The sequence below is a fragment of the Choloepus didactylus genome, chromosome 4 (assembly GCF_015220235.1).
Source record: "Choloepus didactylus isolate mChoDid1 chromosome 4, mChoDid1.pri, whole genome shotgun sequence".
NCBI lineage: Eukaryota > Metazoa > Chordata > Mammalia > Pilosa > Megalonychidae > Choloepus > Choloepus didactylus.
Window position 1 is genome coordinate 122037722 of NC_051310.1, and position 17981 is coordinate 122055702.

At 37.7% G+C, this 17981-nt stretch overlaps 1 protein-coding gene across 2 annotated transcripts in view; it reads right to left on the reverse strand.

The window, feature by feature from the left end:
* Window positions 1–17981, reverse strand: part of LOC119531961 (myocardial zonula adherens protein) — a 90573-nt gene that overhangs the window by 11394 nt on the left and 61198 nt on the right. For both annotated transcript variants that reach the window (XM_037833856.1, XM_037833857.1), the window contains exon 11: window positions 7960–8043. In XM_037833856.1, the coding sequence (XP_037689784.1) occupies window positions 7960–8043 (84 nt within the window). The remainder of the gene's footprint in view (window positions 1–7959; window positions 8044–17981) is intronic.

Below are 17981 nucleotides of genomic sequence, written 5' to 3' on the forward strand. Positions count from 1 at the left end.
CCACCCACCACAGGCATGGCAAGGCACAGTGCAGGTGCATACAACCAAATTCACTGCCTGCTAAAACAAAAACTTCAACACTCTTTGGAACAATAACACAGAATCCAAATTCTTCACAACAAAAATAAATAATGTCTAGGCTATAATCCAAAATCACATGACATAAGAAGAGTCAGGAAAATATGACCCATTTCCAAGGGAAAAGAGCATTGACAGATGCCAATCCAGAGATGACTAAGATGTCGTAATTTTTAGACAAGGACTTCAAAGCAGCTGTTACAACTATGCTCAATGAGGTAAAGGATAATGTGCTTATAATTGATTAAGAGAGAAGAACTAACAGGAAAAAAAAGTAGGGAATACAAAAAAGAACTAAATGGGAATTTTAGAACAGAAAATCACACTTTCTGAAATTTAAAAATTCACTAGATGGACTTAAGAGAAGCATAAAGATGACAAAGGAAGGAGTCAGTAACCTTGAAGATACTTTAATAGAAACCATACCATCTGAAGAAAATAAAGAAAGAGAAGTTTGAAAACAATAAACAAAGCTTCAGAGAAACTGGACAGATTTAAAAGTCTAACGTAAGTGTACTGAGATCAGAAAGAGAATAAAAAGAAAACAGAGCAGATAAAAATATTTAAAGAAATAATGGCTGAAAACCTCCCAAATTTGGCAAAAGATATAAATTTTAAAATGTAAGAAGTTTAGTGAATTCCAAACAGAATAAATTAAAAGAGAAACACACCTTGGTACATCATAGTCAAATTGCTGAAAAACCCAAGTAAAGACCAATCTTGAAACAGCCCTATTACATACAGGGAAACAATAATCTGAATGACCAAAGACTTCTCATCAGAAACCACAGAAGCCAGAAGACAGTGGAATGGCATCTTCAAAGTATTGAGAGAAAGTAACTGTCAATCACTTTAAATACAGAGACATGGATCAGTTGAAAAGAAACAGTTGTATAAAGAGATACCATGGAAATAGTAAACATAAGAAAGCGGGAATGGCCATAACAATATCAGATAAAATAGACTTCAAGAAAAAGTAACAAAGATACAGACCAACATTTAATAATAACAGAAAAGTCAATTCATCACAAAGACATTATAATCAGAAATGTTATCTTAACAGAGCCTCAAATCACATGAAGTAAAAACTGACAGAATTAAAGGGGGAAATAAACAGTCAAAAACCATAGTAAGAGATTTTAACAGTCCTCTCTCAGCAATTGATGGGGTAATTATACAAAAAACAGGAAAGACAAAAGCTCTGACCATATTATCAATCACAAAAACAGAATTGATATTTATAGAACATATACAACAACAGAATACATGTTTTTTCCATGATATTTAACCAAGAGAAACCATATGCTGGGCCACAAAACAGGTCTTAATAAATTTAAAAGAATTAAAACCGTACAAAGTATGTTCTCTAACCACAAATAATTAAATTAGAAATTAAAAACAATAAGGTATCTAGGAAAACTCCAAATATTCAGAAGTTAACACACTTGTAAATAATCCATAAATCAGAGAAGACTCTCAAAGGAAATTAGAAAATATTCTGGATTAATGACAGTGAAACATATATCAAAAGTTTGTGAGATGCAGTGGAAGCAGAACTTAAGGGAACAGTGATAGCTTTACAGGCTTATTTTTAAAAAGACAGGTCTAAAACCAATGACCTAAGGTTTCACTTCAAGAAACTAGAAAAAGAAGAGCAAAGTAAACTCAGAAGAATGTAGAGGAAGGAAATAATAAATAGCAGAACAGAATTCAATGAAATAGAAAATGAATAGAAAAAAATTAAAGTCAGATGACGTTTTATTTAAGAAAAAAAAGAAAAAGACCAACAAAATTTATAACTCCCTCGCTAGACTGATCAAAGAAAAAGAGAGATAAAGTGAAAGAGACAGAGAATACAATCACTAATAGCAGAAATTAAAGAGAAATTAAAAGGATACAATTGAACTTTTGCACAGAAAAAAAAGACTATCAACCCTCACACAAAACAAAATTAACCCAAAATGGATCATAGATCTAAATGTAAAAACAAAAACTATAAAATTCTTAGAGAAAATCATAAGGGAAAATCTCTTTGTTCTTGTGGTAAACATAGCACAAACCATGAAAGGAAAAAATTGATAAACTGAACTTCACCCAAAGTAATAAATCTTTGCTCCTCAAAATACACCATTAAAAAATGAAAAGGCAAGTCATAGATTGGAAGAAAATTCTCACAATACACATCTCTGACAAAGGACAGGTATCATGAATATATAAATAACTCTCACAAGTCAATAATAAGTAAACAAAAAAACTCAATAAAGTATCAGGCAAAAGATCTGAAAAGACAGTTCACAAATAAGATATTCAAATGGCAATAATAACAGAAAAAGATGGCCAAAATCATTAGTCACTACGGAAATGCAAATTAAAACCACAATGACGTATTATTACATGTCCTCTACTATGGCTAAATTTAAAAAACTGACGACACCAAGTCTGGGTGAGAATGTGGAGAAACTAGAAAATTCAAAGTGTTCATGGGAATGTAAAACACTACACACTTTTGAAAAACTGTGTGATCATTTCTTAAAAAGTTAAACCTACACCCACCATACAACTCAACTATTCCACTTCTAGGAAATTCCCCCAAGAGGGATGAAAACATATGTTCACACAATGAGTTGTACAGGAATGTTGACTCATTAGCAGTTTTATTCACAATAGCCCCAAATTGGAAATAACCCAAATGCATATCAACAGGTAAATGGGTAAACAGTACTCTGCAACAAAAAGAAACAACATGAATTAATTTGAAATCATTAGGCTGAGACACAAAAGAATACATAATGTATGATCACATTTAAATACAATTCAAACAAATCTATAGTGACAAAAAGTAACAAAAGTGACCCCTGTCCCCCCAAAAAAGTCAGTGGTTGCCTGGGGGTGAATGGAGGGATAGATTGCAAAGGAAAACAGAGAATCTCTGGGGAGTGATGTTCTTTAACTTGATTGTGATGGTGGTTTCAGAGGTATATGCAACTGCCAAAACTCATCAAATTGTACTTTAAATAGATGCAGTTTATTTATGTAAATTAATACGCAATAAAATGGATCAGAAAAAAAAAAAGACGGTGAGATCTTGGACACGGGCAGTAGAGGAAAGGTAGAGAGGAAGGGACAGAATTAAGAAATAGTTTAAAAATGAAATGGTCAGGACTTGATCTAGTGAAACAGAGACTATTTGCTTCTCAGTTTTGCAAAACGTAGCTAATATGGCATAACAAAGAAAGCTTCAACTACTGCCAGGACTGGGCACAGTAAAAGACTGCTTCTAGGGTTGAGAATCAAATTCCAGGGTTTTCCTGCTTTCAAACACCACCACCTTGTGTTTATACGTGTAATGCATACCACACGGTGGCTTGGGAGGCTTGTGGTGCCTTCCAGGAAGGAAGAACCTGGTGTGGCGCCTTTTGGCATTTTTTAGAAATTATGTTTACAAATGCACTGCAGCCAACCCCTCCCGACTCTCTCAGACCCTGGGCAGTGGGCAGCCCTGAGCTGTCGAGCACAAGCACTGAACAAGAAAGTGTGTCCAAGAAAACTCTGGGAGCCCTGGAGCTGCCACCCCACTACTACACAGGAAAATTAATAATAGTCCCAAGAAAGCACAACAGACACGTTGAGATGTTTATTGTACCACACATTAAATGCAGAAGAGACAAATCTAAGACTTTCGACCCTTGTTCTGACTTTTGAATTTAGCTGCAAGGTTAGGATTTTCAGCAGACAAACACGGAAAGCAATCTGTTCAGAGTATCAGAAAGCTTATCTATCTAAGCCTCCACTGTAAAGATGAAGTAGCTGAGCCCAGGTTGGTGGTAGCATGATTTGCCCAAGGTCATGCACAGTGAGTGGCAGAACATAGGTAAGATTCTAAGTCTCCAAAATGCTGAATACCATCAAGAAAGAATTAACATTTGTCAATCACTTATATTGGGCAAGCACAGTGCTAAGGGCTTTGCATACTTTATATGCAAATATATTTTATCAAAAGAAATCCTTCCAAGTGGATATGATTATCCCTATTACACAAATGCTGAAACTGAGACTCAGGTAAAAAGCACTTGACTGGGGTGGCTCAGCTACTAAGTGGCAGTTTCACAATCTAAACACAAAACCGTTGCTTCAAGGACTTAAACAGACATTGTCTCCAAAGAAAATACATAAATGGTCAATAAACATATGAAATAATGCTCAACATCATCAGCCATTAGAGAAATAAAAATTAAAACCATGAGATAACACTCCATACATACACAAAGATAGTTATTATTAGAAAAACAAGTATTGTAGAAATTGGAACTCCAGTGCATCATTGGTAGGAATGTAAAATGATGCAGCCACTGTGGAAAGCAGTACGGCTATTCCTCAAAAAACTAATTATAGAATTACCATTTGACCTGGAAATCCCTCTTCTAGGTATATATCCAAAGAGAATAAAAACAGAGTCATAAACAAATACCTGCACAACAATGTTTATAGCAGCATTGTCCACAACAGCCAAAAGCTAGAAACAACCCAAGTGTCCATCAACAAATGAATACATAAAAAAAATGTGGTACATACATACAAAGGAATATTATTCAGACATAAGAAAAAATGAAGTTATGAAACATGCTGCAACACAGAAAAATCTTGAAAACATGCTCAGTGAAATAAACAAGATTCCTAAGGACAAAATTGTATATCACTTACAAGAGAGGGCTATAAACAGCAAATTGGCTGAGACAGAAAGTAGATTCGCAGGTGGGGAGGGAGGGAGAGGGCTTGCTTGTAAAAATAAAAACAAAACAGAACTTTTGCTTAGAACTACTGAGTTTTATTAGTGGTGTGCTAGTAAATTTTTAACAACTGGATCTCCAGAAAGAAAAACACTGATTTATGGTGTTTGCCAATTTCTGTAGTGTAAAGATCCCCACTATAGCTAATATCAGGCTACCGATATGACATCACTGAACGCAAATCTGAGAAGACATGCACACAATTGGCTCTTGTGAGCTGGCATGAGGCAGCTCCAGCACCCCACTGGACGCTCCATGCTGTCCTGAAATCTACAGATAAAGGGGAGCAGCTACAACATTCCTAGAGGACAGGCAGAATCAGACTAAGTGAAGACACATCATCCAAGACTCTTAAGTCTAAAAGCGACCAAGAGGAGAAGACATGTAATATTACATCTTCAAAACCATCAGCACTGTGGCTAAGATGAGCAGACTTGGTCAATAAATTTCAAACACAACCTGGGGAAGGAGTCAGAACAAATTAACAAGAGAAATGACCTCATACAAGATAATCAGTTTATGAAACTCAAATCCCAAGATGTGATATGGGTCCCAAACACCTACAAATTCTAAAAATATTTGGACTAACGGCTAAAAGAAGTTGGCATATTGCCAGCCTATTTAAGATTCCCACCCTGGAAGGCTGTCTTACCCTCCCAGGATGAACCCTTTGGGCTGCTGTAGGCAAAAGACTTCTGGGCCCCATGTCCTGCTAATAGGACTGGCCTGGCCAAGTCCTGCTCACGTTCACCTAAACGTGTAAATGCTTAAGGAAATCTGGTTTTCAAAGTCTTGCTTATTAGATATACATAGCAGACACTGTCAGCTCCACCCATATCCTCCAAGCCCTCACCATGTCCTAGCATGTGGCCTAATGGGCTTTTAATTGAAAACCACCTGCAACTCTTTACTTCGGAGCTGCTCAGATTACCTGAGTCCCACAGGCTCTGCCCGGTGCAGGCCAGAATTGCCACAATCCCTAGAAGGAGTCTTCAACCAATGACTGACGAGTTAGTAGATACATATTCCAGCTTCCCTGCCTTTTGGTAAGGAAATCTCAGAGGCTGGATGCACTCCATCTCCTAGAGATCCCCAGGGCAAGTGACCTCAGTTGCCTACAGTGGTAACCTGTACCATAAGGCAGCCATTACTGGCCTTCTTCGCGGTCTTGTCTCATTTCCCACCCCTCACTGGTGCCCCCTGGGATCACTGCCCAAATCAACTATTCAGTCTCATATCCACATCTCAGAGTCTGGGGCAACCCTACCAAAGAGAAGAGATAAGTTCAATACATTGAGCATTAAACAAAGTACAAATATATGTAGGGTTCTTCTTCTTGCATGCAACCTCTTGAATATTTAAGAATCTGTCAGGAGGAGAGCTTGTCTGAGGAACACAGCCAGAGGTGAGGGGGAGGGCGACACTGTCTCGGGTGACCTCAGCCTCTCTGGTGTGCACTGCTGTCTCCGTCCTGGAGCTGCCCTCCTTCCCTGCACTCAGCCTTCCAGCACGCACGCCCTGCTTCTCAGTGAGTCCACCCACTTCTCCTGACCCAGGAGTTAATGAATGAATAAGGTGGGATTCCTCCGACAGGGGACTGCACTTTCACAGGGAAATCTTAGAAATACAAATGTTTGTTCATAAGGCTAGAGCAGGAAGCAGAGACGGTGGAGGGGAAGATGACAGTGGGGGCAAAGCAAATACCCCTTTCCTCCACTGTCAGGAGACTGAGCCTCTTGGGTCCTGAATCTGCTACAGATCTCCATGGGCCATCAGCAACTTCTGATTATGACTTGTAGGCAGCCCCTCAAAAATAAGGTAAAAAAAGACCCATCTTGCCACTCCTGCAAAAAAATGGTTATTAAGACGCTCAGGCTCTGGACTCAGGCCAACCTATTTCTACCTGTAACTTCAGCGCTTCTTAATATCACTGAATCTCAGTTTCCCCATCTATTGAAATGTGGGTAAATATATATCTAACTCATAGGACTTCCTTTTTTAACAAAGAGAGAACAACAGTAAGTTAACAATTATCAAGTACTTCGTACATGCCAGGCACTTCATACGCATTCTCATTTCATTGTCACACACACATAGGTGCTGTTAACATCACCATTTTATAATTATACAAAACTTCCCTGGGTCACCAGGCAAATCAGAAGCAGATCCTGTTCACACTTGGGAAGTTTGATTCTGCACTTACCTTCTATGTTATACAGAGCATGCGGAAAGTAACTAATGCCCAATACATGCTAGGTGCTTAATAAATGTTCTTTCTTTCCTTTCTCCTTACTTCATCATTCTCTCCTGGGCTGTCTCTTACTGGGAAGTAACAGACAAGGGCACATACTTGGCAAATTGGCTCTTCATGGAGGCTCAAGGCCACGCTTTTAATAAATAGCCTTCAGCGCAAATAGATTTTGGCTTCCCCCTCAATTAATAGCTAAACTCTTAAGGAACCTATAATTTCCTTCTCTGGAACCTACACAAAATCTATAGAATGACTTTTAAAAGGCCAGAAAGTCAGGAATATTAAATATCTTAAAGTTTCAGGTAAAATTCAGTCCCTCTAGTACATGTTCACTGAAGTATTAGAAGAGCACGGGATTAGGAATCAGTGGTTCCAGCAATTGCTAAGCTGGGTGACCTTGAGAAAACCACTTGCTTTCTAAGTGCCTCAGCTTTTTCATTTGCTAATAAAGAGATAATAATCCTTGTCTTGCCTTTCTTAAAGTTGTTGAGAAAATCATGTGAGGAATGCATGTGAAAATACTTTCCCAATCATAAAGCATGACAACAAATGTAGGAAATTATCAGTATTAATCAACAATGTATCAGACTTGCTAAGAAAATTCTTGAACATGGAAAAACAGAACCAAAAAGCAGAAGTGAACAGCAAGCTGGAATGAGGAGAGTCAGATGGTAAAGAAAGACTAGCTGTCAGAACCTCATTTTCAGTGTTGGCAGTTAACCTTCAATCAATTTTATAAGGCCAGGAAATAGCCATATTTTTAATTAAGTGTCGGTGGTAGGCTCAGCAACATAAAATTTAATGGTTGGGAAGACACCAACTTAAAGAGACACAGTTTCTTACCTCTCCTTCTAAGAAAGATATCTTTTCTAAAAGCTGCAATATTAAGAGCTGTTTCTGTTGCACCTTTTTCTTTAATGATTCAATCTAGAAAGAAGCAAATAAAAAATTGTTAATAAAAATATAGAATTGTATGAATACAAGTAAATTGAGTGGAAGAGATGCCTGTGGTTTTCATTTAAAGAGAATCTACACATTTTTCTTTCTGTTCCACAGAACAGTATTAACAAGAGCTGTTCTGTGAAAAGGGGGATTCTGTGGCCAGGCACGTTTAGGATATCCAACAAAATCTTGGAAAGTAACACCTTATTAACTTAGTTTAGCATTTGTTTATCATTTCCACACTGATTTCACCATAATACTCTTATTATCATCCAATAGATGTTCCAGAGAATATGTTTGGGAAATGCAGACATAACTTTACATACAGTTATTCAACTTGAATTTCTGAGGCAGCCCAAATTTCAAACATTCATCTTTGTTATCCCTGTTAGTACGATTGTGTTTGTTGAACCATGTGTGAAAAGTTTTGGTTTGGGAAAAGGATCACTGTCACTAAAAGTGCTAATGAAATGCAGAGGATCAAGGGCTCCTGTGGCCTGGAATAAGCAGCGAGGGCTTCCTTAAAGAGGTAGGAGTTAAGCTGGGCTTTCACTGTTGTTTGTATAACATATTCTATCTTGGACTACTCTGTTCTTCCTTCATATGCCATGTGTTCCTATACAAACCACAGGTTCCCTACAAGCAGAAACCATGGAACTGTGTGTCAGGCCATGCCTTGGACAATAGTGGCAGCACTGTGTAGGACCAATAAATAACTTGTTAATTTTAAGAAAGCATTAACTTTCCAACAATCTTGTAAATTAAATTTGGGCATTTGCGAAACTTTTTTTTTAATCCCTCTCAGTGCAAAATGGTACAACTTCTATGGAGAAAGCTAGCACTATCTAGAAAAAGTACACATGCATGACAACAAATGTAGGAAATTATCAGTATTAATCAACAACATATCAGACTTGCTAAGATAATTCTTCAACGTAGAAAAACAGAAACAAACAGCAGAAGTGAACAGCAAGCTGGATGAGGAGAGTAAGATGGTAAAGAAAAACTAGCTATCAGAACCTCATTTTCAGTGTTGGCAGTTAACCTTCATTTATTCTTTGACCCAGTAATCTCATTTCTAGGAAAAGATCCCAGAGACACACTGGCCAAAATATGACATGACTGGACACAGGATTTTTGTTTTCTTAGAAAACACAAAATGAAGCAAAACTCCATCAAAGGTGAGGGGGGCTGGTTAAATAAACCATAGTACATCCTAACAATGGACATCTACATAACTTTCAAAAAAATGATGTCTCAACACTAAAGCAGTGAATAGTATGGTATATGAGGCATGCTAGCTTATGTGTAAAACACATGGAAAAAGATAAATGCATAGGTGTTTGCAAATAGCAACACAGTAAAGATAAAATCTAAGAAATAATTAACAGTGGTAACCAATAGGGGAGAGGGAGAAAATAGGTGAACGAGAAACAATACAAGAAAGACTTTACTGATAATAGCTTCTTACATAATTTTAATTAAGAAAACATATTTCACATTCAAAAAATATAAATAAACCAAAAAGAAAAAAAAGCAAACCCTAAAACTTGAAAACAAACTGCAGTGAAGGAGCTTAACTGCATATCAACTTGGTGAAAAGAATTAATTCAAATATGGTTAGAACACAGCAATTTGACTATATTTTTAATGGACTATATTCTAAAGATAAAGCCGCAAAGAAATCTCTCACCCAATAGGAAAACTGTTAGTAGTATTATTGGTATTTTGAAACTATTTGATATATATTGTACTATAATGATGGTTGGGGCTGTTAGTCTAAGTGAAAAGAAACACCAGAATGAAATCATAGAAATAATAACAAAAAAAAAAAAGTTTTGTTGAATTTGAAGTGAAAATACCAGTATGAACTCAATCTTTTGTTTGTAAAAATATGCATTTCCTAGCTCTGTCTGCTAAGAAAACTTAGAAACAATAACAACAGCATATATGCACATCCAGATTGTGGTCTCTAAGTTCCATTTCCTACTGAAAAAACACAGGGGCATCTTGAAGGCCCATCCCAGGGCTGGAGCAAGAAATACACAGGTGTCCCTCAAACACCTTGTTATGCCTGAAAACAAGGACACATCCCTTTGGCCAAGGATGGGATAATCTGAGCATCAAAAAGAATGAGGAAGGTAATTGATTAAAATACAATTGATGCTCTTTTTCACTTTAATTATTATTCTTATTATTTTTGTGTGTGTGCTAATGAAGGTGTCAGGGATTGATTTAGGTGATGAATGTACAACTATGTAATGGTACTGTGAACAATCGAATGTACGATTTGTTTTGTATGACTGCATGGTATATGAATATATCTCAATAAAATGAAGATAAAAAAAAATACAATTGAATTACATATATTTTAAAACCATGAGTGTCTTAAGAGTTTTTAAAAAAGGAAATAGCAAAATGAAAAGAAGGAAACTGAAAGTGACAAGGGCACCCACTCCTTGCTCAGAAACTTGACAATTTAGAGAAAACAATAAAGCAGTTATCCTGCCTTGCTTTACAAACTTCACTTTTAAGGGTGCTAGAAGGCTCTAGTTTATAAGGAAAGAGTTCTGCTTTACTGAAGAATTCTAGTAAGTAAGCAAGGAAGGAATGACAGAATTAGAAAAATCACCATTTTGCAACCCCCATGAAATAATGATTCAAGCAACCATCATCAAAAGATGAAAGCGAGGCAAAAAAGCTGACAGGGAACTTAACTATTGTGTTACTGGGCTGTTACCACCTGAATCCATGATCCTCGTATCGTCCCCCAAAGTGGGACAACCAGACTTACGTGCCCCCAAAGCAATAAAATACGAAGCACACAGCACCACCCATGAAGAATTCTTGCTTCTACCCCCAAAAAAGTTGAATCTGAATGGAATCAAGCTTCTAGAGGTAATTAAAACAAACAAACAAACAAACAAAAACAGTCAAATCCAGAATGTGGGCCCTTTTACAGGGCAACTGGGTCAGTTCATACAACAAGTGTGGGTGGGGCACAAACTAAGGGAAGATGATATTTCGGATTAAGACTTTTGAAAAGTAACAACCAAATGTAATGGACCTTGTCTGTATGTTGATTGGAACATGCCGTCAGTAAAAATAATGTTTTAAAAACATTTGCGAAAATTTTATTACAGATTGGCATACAGGATTCAAGAATTAATAATTTTGGCAAGTGTGATAATGGCATTGTGAAAACGTCCATATGTTTTAAAGATGCATAGTGATGTATGGAGGAAAAATACGTAGTCTTGGATTTGTTTCCAAATAACTGCACAAAGGAGGAAAACAAAAGAGGAAAAGGGGTAGAGGAAGAAATGTGGCCAAATCTTGCAACTTGTTGAATCTGGGTAATGAGTCTATGGGACTTCACTGATTCTTCTGTTCTTAAGTGCATTTGATATTTTCATTATAAAATATTTTAAATTCTACCTGGTGCCAAAAAATACAATTCTCTGATATGAAAAGCAAATCATACAAAATAGAATATAATGAGAAATACACTTTTTAAAATGTCCAATGTTCATAATAATTAAAGAAATTACTAATGAAAAACAGTAACAAGTTACTCTTTAATATATTAAATTTGCCCAAAACTGCAGACTGGAGAAACCAGTGTTGGCAGGACTGGGAGCAACAGCTACTCTCATGTGTTGCAGGTGGCACTGTAAATTAGAATGACCCTTTGGGCAATTTAGCAATAAATATTAAGAGCTATAAAGCTGTTCATACCCTTTGACCCACTAATCCCACTCCTGGGAATTTATCCTAAGGATGTAATTCAAACACAGAAAGAAAAGCAATATATACAAAGATGTTCCCGTTCCTATTATTTATAATAGAGGGAAAATGGAAATAACCTTAATGTCTAGCACTAAAGGAATAAGTAATAAATCACAATATCAATTTGATGGAGTATATTACACAAACACTAAAAACAATTATATTGCAACACAGAAAAGTGTTTACAGTCAGCCTTGAAGAATAGAAAAACAAAAGTTTACAATAATGACGATAAAAAACTGGATAAGAAGTTAGATAAATGAAATTATTTAGGAGTTGGGGTAGAATTATGGGGAAGTTTGTTTCATTTAAATTCTCTTCCATTTTTGCAGGAATAATTGTCCTCCTGATGGCAGCACGACATTGTCAATATAATTAACACCAATGAATTGTATACTTGAATGTGGTTAAAATGGAAAATTTTAGGTTGTATACATGCTATCAGAATAAAAAAATTTTTAAACCCGTAAGTGTGTAACACAGAGTGACCCTAATATAAATAATGGACTTACTAATATAATTATAATAATATGCTTCATCAATTGTAACAAAGGTACCACACTAATGTAAAATGTTAATAAGGAAAATGTGGGGTGGAGGGTATATGGGAACTCTTTACTTTCCGCATGATTTTTCTGTAATCCTGCAATTGCTCTAACAAAACTTTTAAAAAAAAAAAAACCATCCTCATAGTGTTTCCTTTTCATTTCTTCTCATAGTACTAAGATTTTCTAAACTGCCTTTTAAAATTCTTATATGCTAGGCAAAATGGGTATTGGAATTAATTAAAATGTTCCAAGAAGTTCAGAGGTAATATTTAATGAAATAGAAAACATAAAAAGTGATTTCAAATATACTAGTTTCACTACCTCTGAAGTCATCAGAGTGGTCAGTGAGTCAAGGGAAACGAGATGTAGTTTAAGAACACCCTAATAAGCAGCTCATAAGAAAAGACCGAGAACATTCTCTCATCTTTGTCCCCTGGATTTTAGTGTAAAAAATAAATAAAAGATGTCATCTGGAGAGGGAGCTGTAGGAAGGAGAACTCTGGGTCTGGAGAGCAAAGGGCCAATACAGAGTGAAGAGGCACCTCATTCTGGGGAGAAAAAAAGGGATTTTGAGAAGGATTTAGGGCACCAAAGATTCTGAGGACAAGGCTTGTGTGTGTTTCAGGAATTGATGCTTCAGAAAGCCATGGCCTTATTGTGCTAAATGAATGCCGAGTATCATGTTTGCTTTCACCCTTGCGCATGTCTTCAGAAGGATCTTGTACAGTGCATTCAGTGACCGGGACTGACTTGTTCAGATGAGAGTAAAAAGTATGTTTTCCTGGCACTGCACACTTGGCAAAGGGCGCCAACTTTGAGTACTAACTCAGTCTCCCCTGGGGTCTGTCCCTGGAAAACATCCCCCTGCCTTCTCCATAGTGAGGCACCCAGTTTCTAAAATAAGCAGACTCACCTGCTTCAGGATTTGATAGCATTCTGGTAGTATCTGACACCCGTCTTTAGTTCTTTTTTCACAATTTCCGAATCACCCATTTGCACAGAATACAGTATTACTTTTGACTGCCAGCTTCAAAGAACCCAAAGTAGCACCTAACACATGGAGGCACTCAACAAAATCTAGCCACGCCTATGTTAACACTAGTGTGTCTCTCTCCCTAGACTGAGCTTCTTGAGAGTGAAGATCTTGGTCACCTTCAAATTCTCAGAACATGAATGAATCAATCAATTAATCCATCTGCCAATCTCTAAACAATCCATCAAAACTGTCCTGAACAGACTCTTGGAGACTGAGCTGATACAAGGTGGACTTGCTAAACATGTGTCTCCAAAGTAGCCCCCATCAGAGGTCACTCTAAAATCTGGGGCACCATGCAGCTGCCATGCAAAAAAATCCGTTTCACACCTTTGCTCTCACTTCTTGATGCATCTAAATCTGTAAAGATGACCTTAAAGAGGTTCATTTACCATTCCCAATATCACCGAAGCTGCATTTAAGTGGTGGTAAATGGATTCAAGTTACCAGATTCACGATAAGGAATTAAGAACTGAGAAATTAGGAACACTCATTTTCCTCACCTATTTTATTTAAGTAAGAACAGAACCTTGTTGCAGCAGCTGAATTTAAGTATCATGTAGTAGATCCCTTTACAGAACAAGAGGGAAAAAGCCCACCCTGGTAAAATCTGGAACCTTTCAACTAATGTTAATAAAAATTTTTTTCTAATTTTTGTCTTGTTCAGCATTTTTTTTGTAACTCAAACTGAATATATGTCTTGCTGCCTGATCAATCCTGCAGGACATAGGGCAGTTGGATACATGAGGAGGACAAGGAGGATAAAAGTCCTGGCTTCTTCAAGCTGATAATGGCTTTTCTTCACATTAGCCACAATCGCGCTACGTGCACAGGCTGTCTGAGCTAAGCAATGACTGTTAACCTGGCAGGACATTGGAATCACCTGGGGAAGCTTTTAGAAAGGCAGTGCCTCTAGAGATGCTGAATGTATCATGGACCTAACTGAAAAAGCTCCCAAGCTTCTAACATTTAAACTCCCTGGTGCGGCACATGAGGCCCTTCCACTGTGGTCCCACTCTCTCTTCCGCTCCATTTCACGTGGCTCCCCTCTTCCTCCAATGTACCCTGTATCTAAGCCCTTCGGTCCTTCCCAGCACTCCATGAACATGCTATGGTCCTGCCTCTAGGCCTTTGGACCACCTGGCGCCTCCTTTGTGAATGCCTCCCCTCCTCCAGCCCATCCTTCACGAGGAAAACTCCTACTCTGCAGTCATCTTCTGGGCCAGCACTTCCCAAGCCCTCCAAGCTGGTTTCACATCTTCCTTCTCTGCGCAACCTCAACGCTTTGAAAAACTCCCTGCTAGGACAAATTACTGTTATTGCCATGCATTGTTTACATCTTCCCCATTCACTAGACAGCAAACTCACAGCAGACAAATGTCCAGGGCATCAATTATCTCATATAAAAGAACACTTCTCTTAGAAGTTGAAATCACCTTTATCAGCCCACACCTTTTTTTAAAACTGCTATACGGAAAGAATTCCTCCCAGTTTGTTGCAAAAAAAGCTTGTATATCGATAAGAACAAAATGAAATAGCACAAAAAATTGTAGTATAGATTTTGAGTACATGAAATTGTATTTGTTATGGTTTCATTGCAACCACGGAGGTTTTGAGGCTTCTTGGCTTCCTGGAATTTTCTCTCCATTGGTGGCATGGAAGACACGGGTCATTTCATGTTAGATGTCAGAATACGAGGCAGTCCTATTGTTAGAATTGTGATGGAGATCACTACCAATTGTGCAAGATTCATGAAACATAGCTCAATATTGAACTCAGGGACTGGGAAGAAAAGTAAATGAATATAAGAAATACAGCAGCTTGACATAGGTTTTTAAGGAACTGTTTTTGGGGTGTTGTCTTTTGCCAGATTACACCTGCAATCTGAAAAATGCCTTACAAAAAATATGAAATGCACTGAAAAGAAGTACACTAAAAGTGCATATCAGCTCTATTATATACTGGGAGTGTCAAGTATGCAACCAACTTTATAGTCCCATCACTGATTCTAGGAGGGACATTAAAATTGATGGTCACATTTAATCAAATTGCTTAAAATCTTGTAAGGGAAAGGGGATTATTTTTAAAATCCAGTCTAAATGTATGATATTGTTTACTTTCTTGGAAATTTGCATTGTTTTACTTTGTTTTCATTTTAATTTTAGGAACCATCAACTAAGGTCCACAAGCCCACATTTATTCAAAATCAGGGTGCAGAACTGTGCGTATGTACACAAGCACATTGCAAACCTTGACCACAATAATAAAAAAACCAAAGTTTCCCCATCTTTTACTACCAACACCCCTGCTCTGTTACTCCTTCCTATGGACCCTCATCTTGATAGTTTCTACTTGAAATTATATTACGAAGAAACAATTCATTTTCCAATCAAAAAATCCATCAAAATTCTATCACTGTCAATCAAAGCTACTAATCAAAATGTGATAACCAGAGTTACGAGTTCTAGGAAAAAATAAATAAAGTAAAGCGATACTTCAGTGAGACCTTGTTGTCTTTTGGTGGGGCAGGGGAGGGGGGATTCATGCTATTAGGTTACTTGAAAATTTCTCAAGAAAACAGCTTGAAGATCTCCATTACTGCTTTCAAAAGCCCTTGGGATCCAGAGAATCAGTGAACTGGCTGGGGCAGGGGTGGAAGGGGACAGGCAAGCACCTCCAAGAGCTCACTCCGAGCTTTAGTCACCGTCTCTTCCTCCTTCCTCCATCTGACAGGGCCTGGTTTTCAACCCAACCTCTTGTCTCCTCTGTGATCTGGCAAACATTTGCTTCCATTTCCCTCACCAAAATGGGAATCATGTTTGATCTTCACATGCCACAGTGCAAAATGAGAATAACTGCTATTTTATACTCCTCCACTGAAAAGGTTTTTTTATTTTTGTTATATTCTCTCTTAATGCTATTTTAGACGTCTTGTAACACTGTAATTTCATAGCTACTGTATTTTTTAAAGTGCATTTTCTTTGAAAAGAACCACCACAAAATGCAAGAATAAAAATAATAATCAAGTTACCCTATTTTTTTAAAAAAAGATAAAGATCAGAATCTGCCCTGCACTAATGCAGCATGAAAGAACAGTTTAATAAGGACAAGGAAAATGGTACATTATCTCATGGGTGGTGGGGGGGAGTGAAGGGAATGAATTAAGGCCACAACAAAATGAAGCTGAAAAATTGCTAAAGGAAGCTCTGAGTAGGGAAAATGAAAAATCAATGAAGGAATGGAGGAAAAAGGTACATTTTTCATCTTCATGATGCTTGATTGGGTTTGTGGAAATTCATTTTCAATTAATGTGTCTTGTGGCATTCAGCCAGGCTATATATGAACAGGACACATATTTTAATCAATTTTTTCTATTAAGTTTGAAGTAATATATAATAATAAGACTATATCATTCATAAAGATCAGTGGAAACTGGCTTCTGAGGTAAAATAATCCAATTTGGTTTGATTTTTATCTTATATTAAAGGTAACCCCACTTCTCTTTAAGGAAAGAAATAGTGCCCTGATTCTCTTAGGTGGCCCCAAATGACTTGGCTATATAAATATCATGGAAGGATGAGTAAAGTGGCTTTTCAACCCATGTTCGTTCACTGGAAAGGGAAAAAGAATGACATATTAAACACCAGGGCGTTTGCTGGGTTATCTCAGTCTCAGAAAGAGCTCTAAGGGTGGTTATCCCCATTTTATAGATGAGGAAAATGAGGTTCCAAAAGTTTTGTCATTCTTTCATTCCCCTCATGCATCCCCTTAACAACCATCTACTGAGCACCTCTGCGTTGGGCAGTGTTAGGCATGGGGAAGCAAGGAAGGCATGGTGTCTACCTTCATGGAACCAGCACACTGGTAAGGAAGGCAGGCAATCAATGGAGAAAGAAGGAAATGCACAAATAAGTCCAATAAAGGGAACAGGCAGAGTGAGGTCTGGTACCCCACGGGTAGGACACACCTGCCGACTGTCAATGGGGTGAGGGAAAGGTTCAAACCACAGGCTAGATGGGGTGATCAGCTCATCTTGGTTGCCCTGGGACTTGGCAGGTTTTCACACTGACTGTCTCGCAGGCCAAGAAGACCCTTCCGTCGCTGGCAATCAAGGACGGTTGGTCCCCGTGGGGCTGGACGCTGGCAGGGTTGGGCTCTAAATCCAAGTCTCTCTGATGCCAAGGACCAGACTCTTTTATTCCTCTATCAACCCATCACTGCAAGACTACCCAGAAATTAGGCAAGGCTGGAAATAATGGTGGCACGGCATTTCTTCCTTTACAAAGGATTTGCTGAGGACTTAATTTTTTAGGCTGCTCTTTTTTCTCTATGACCTTAGAGGAGGAAGGAGGAATGGAGACATGTGGAAGAACGTGCTCTAAGCTTCTCTATCACCATATTTTCCTGGATGGATGTAGTTTCAAAGCAAAACACCATCCTCTGAGCAGGAATATCCAGGGGAGAGAAATGTTTCAGACTAAAATAATCACATAATATACAAGGAAGCACCTAGCACCACACTTGGAACAAAGGTAATGCTCAAAACCGGTAGT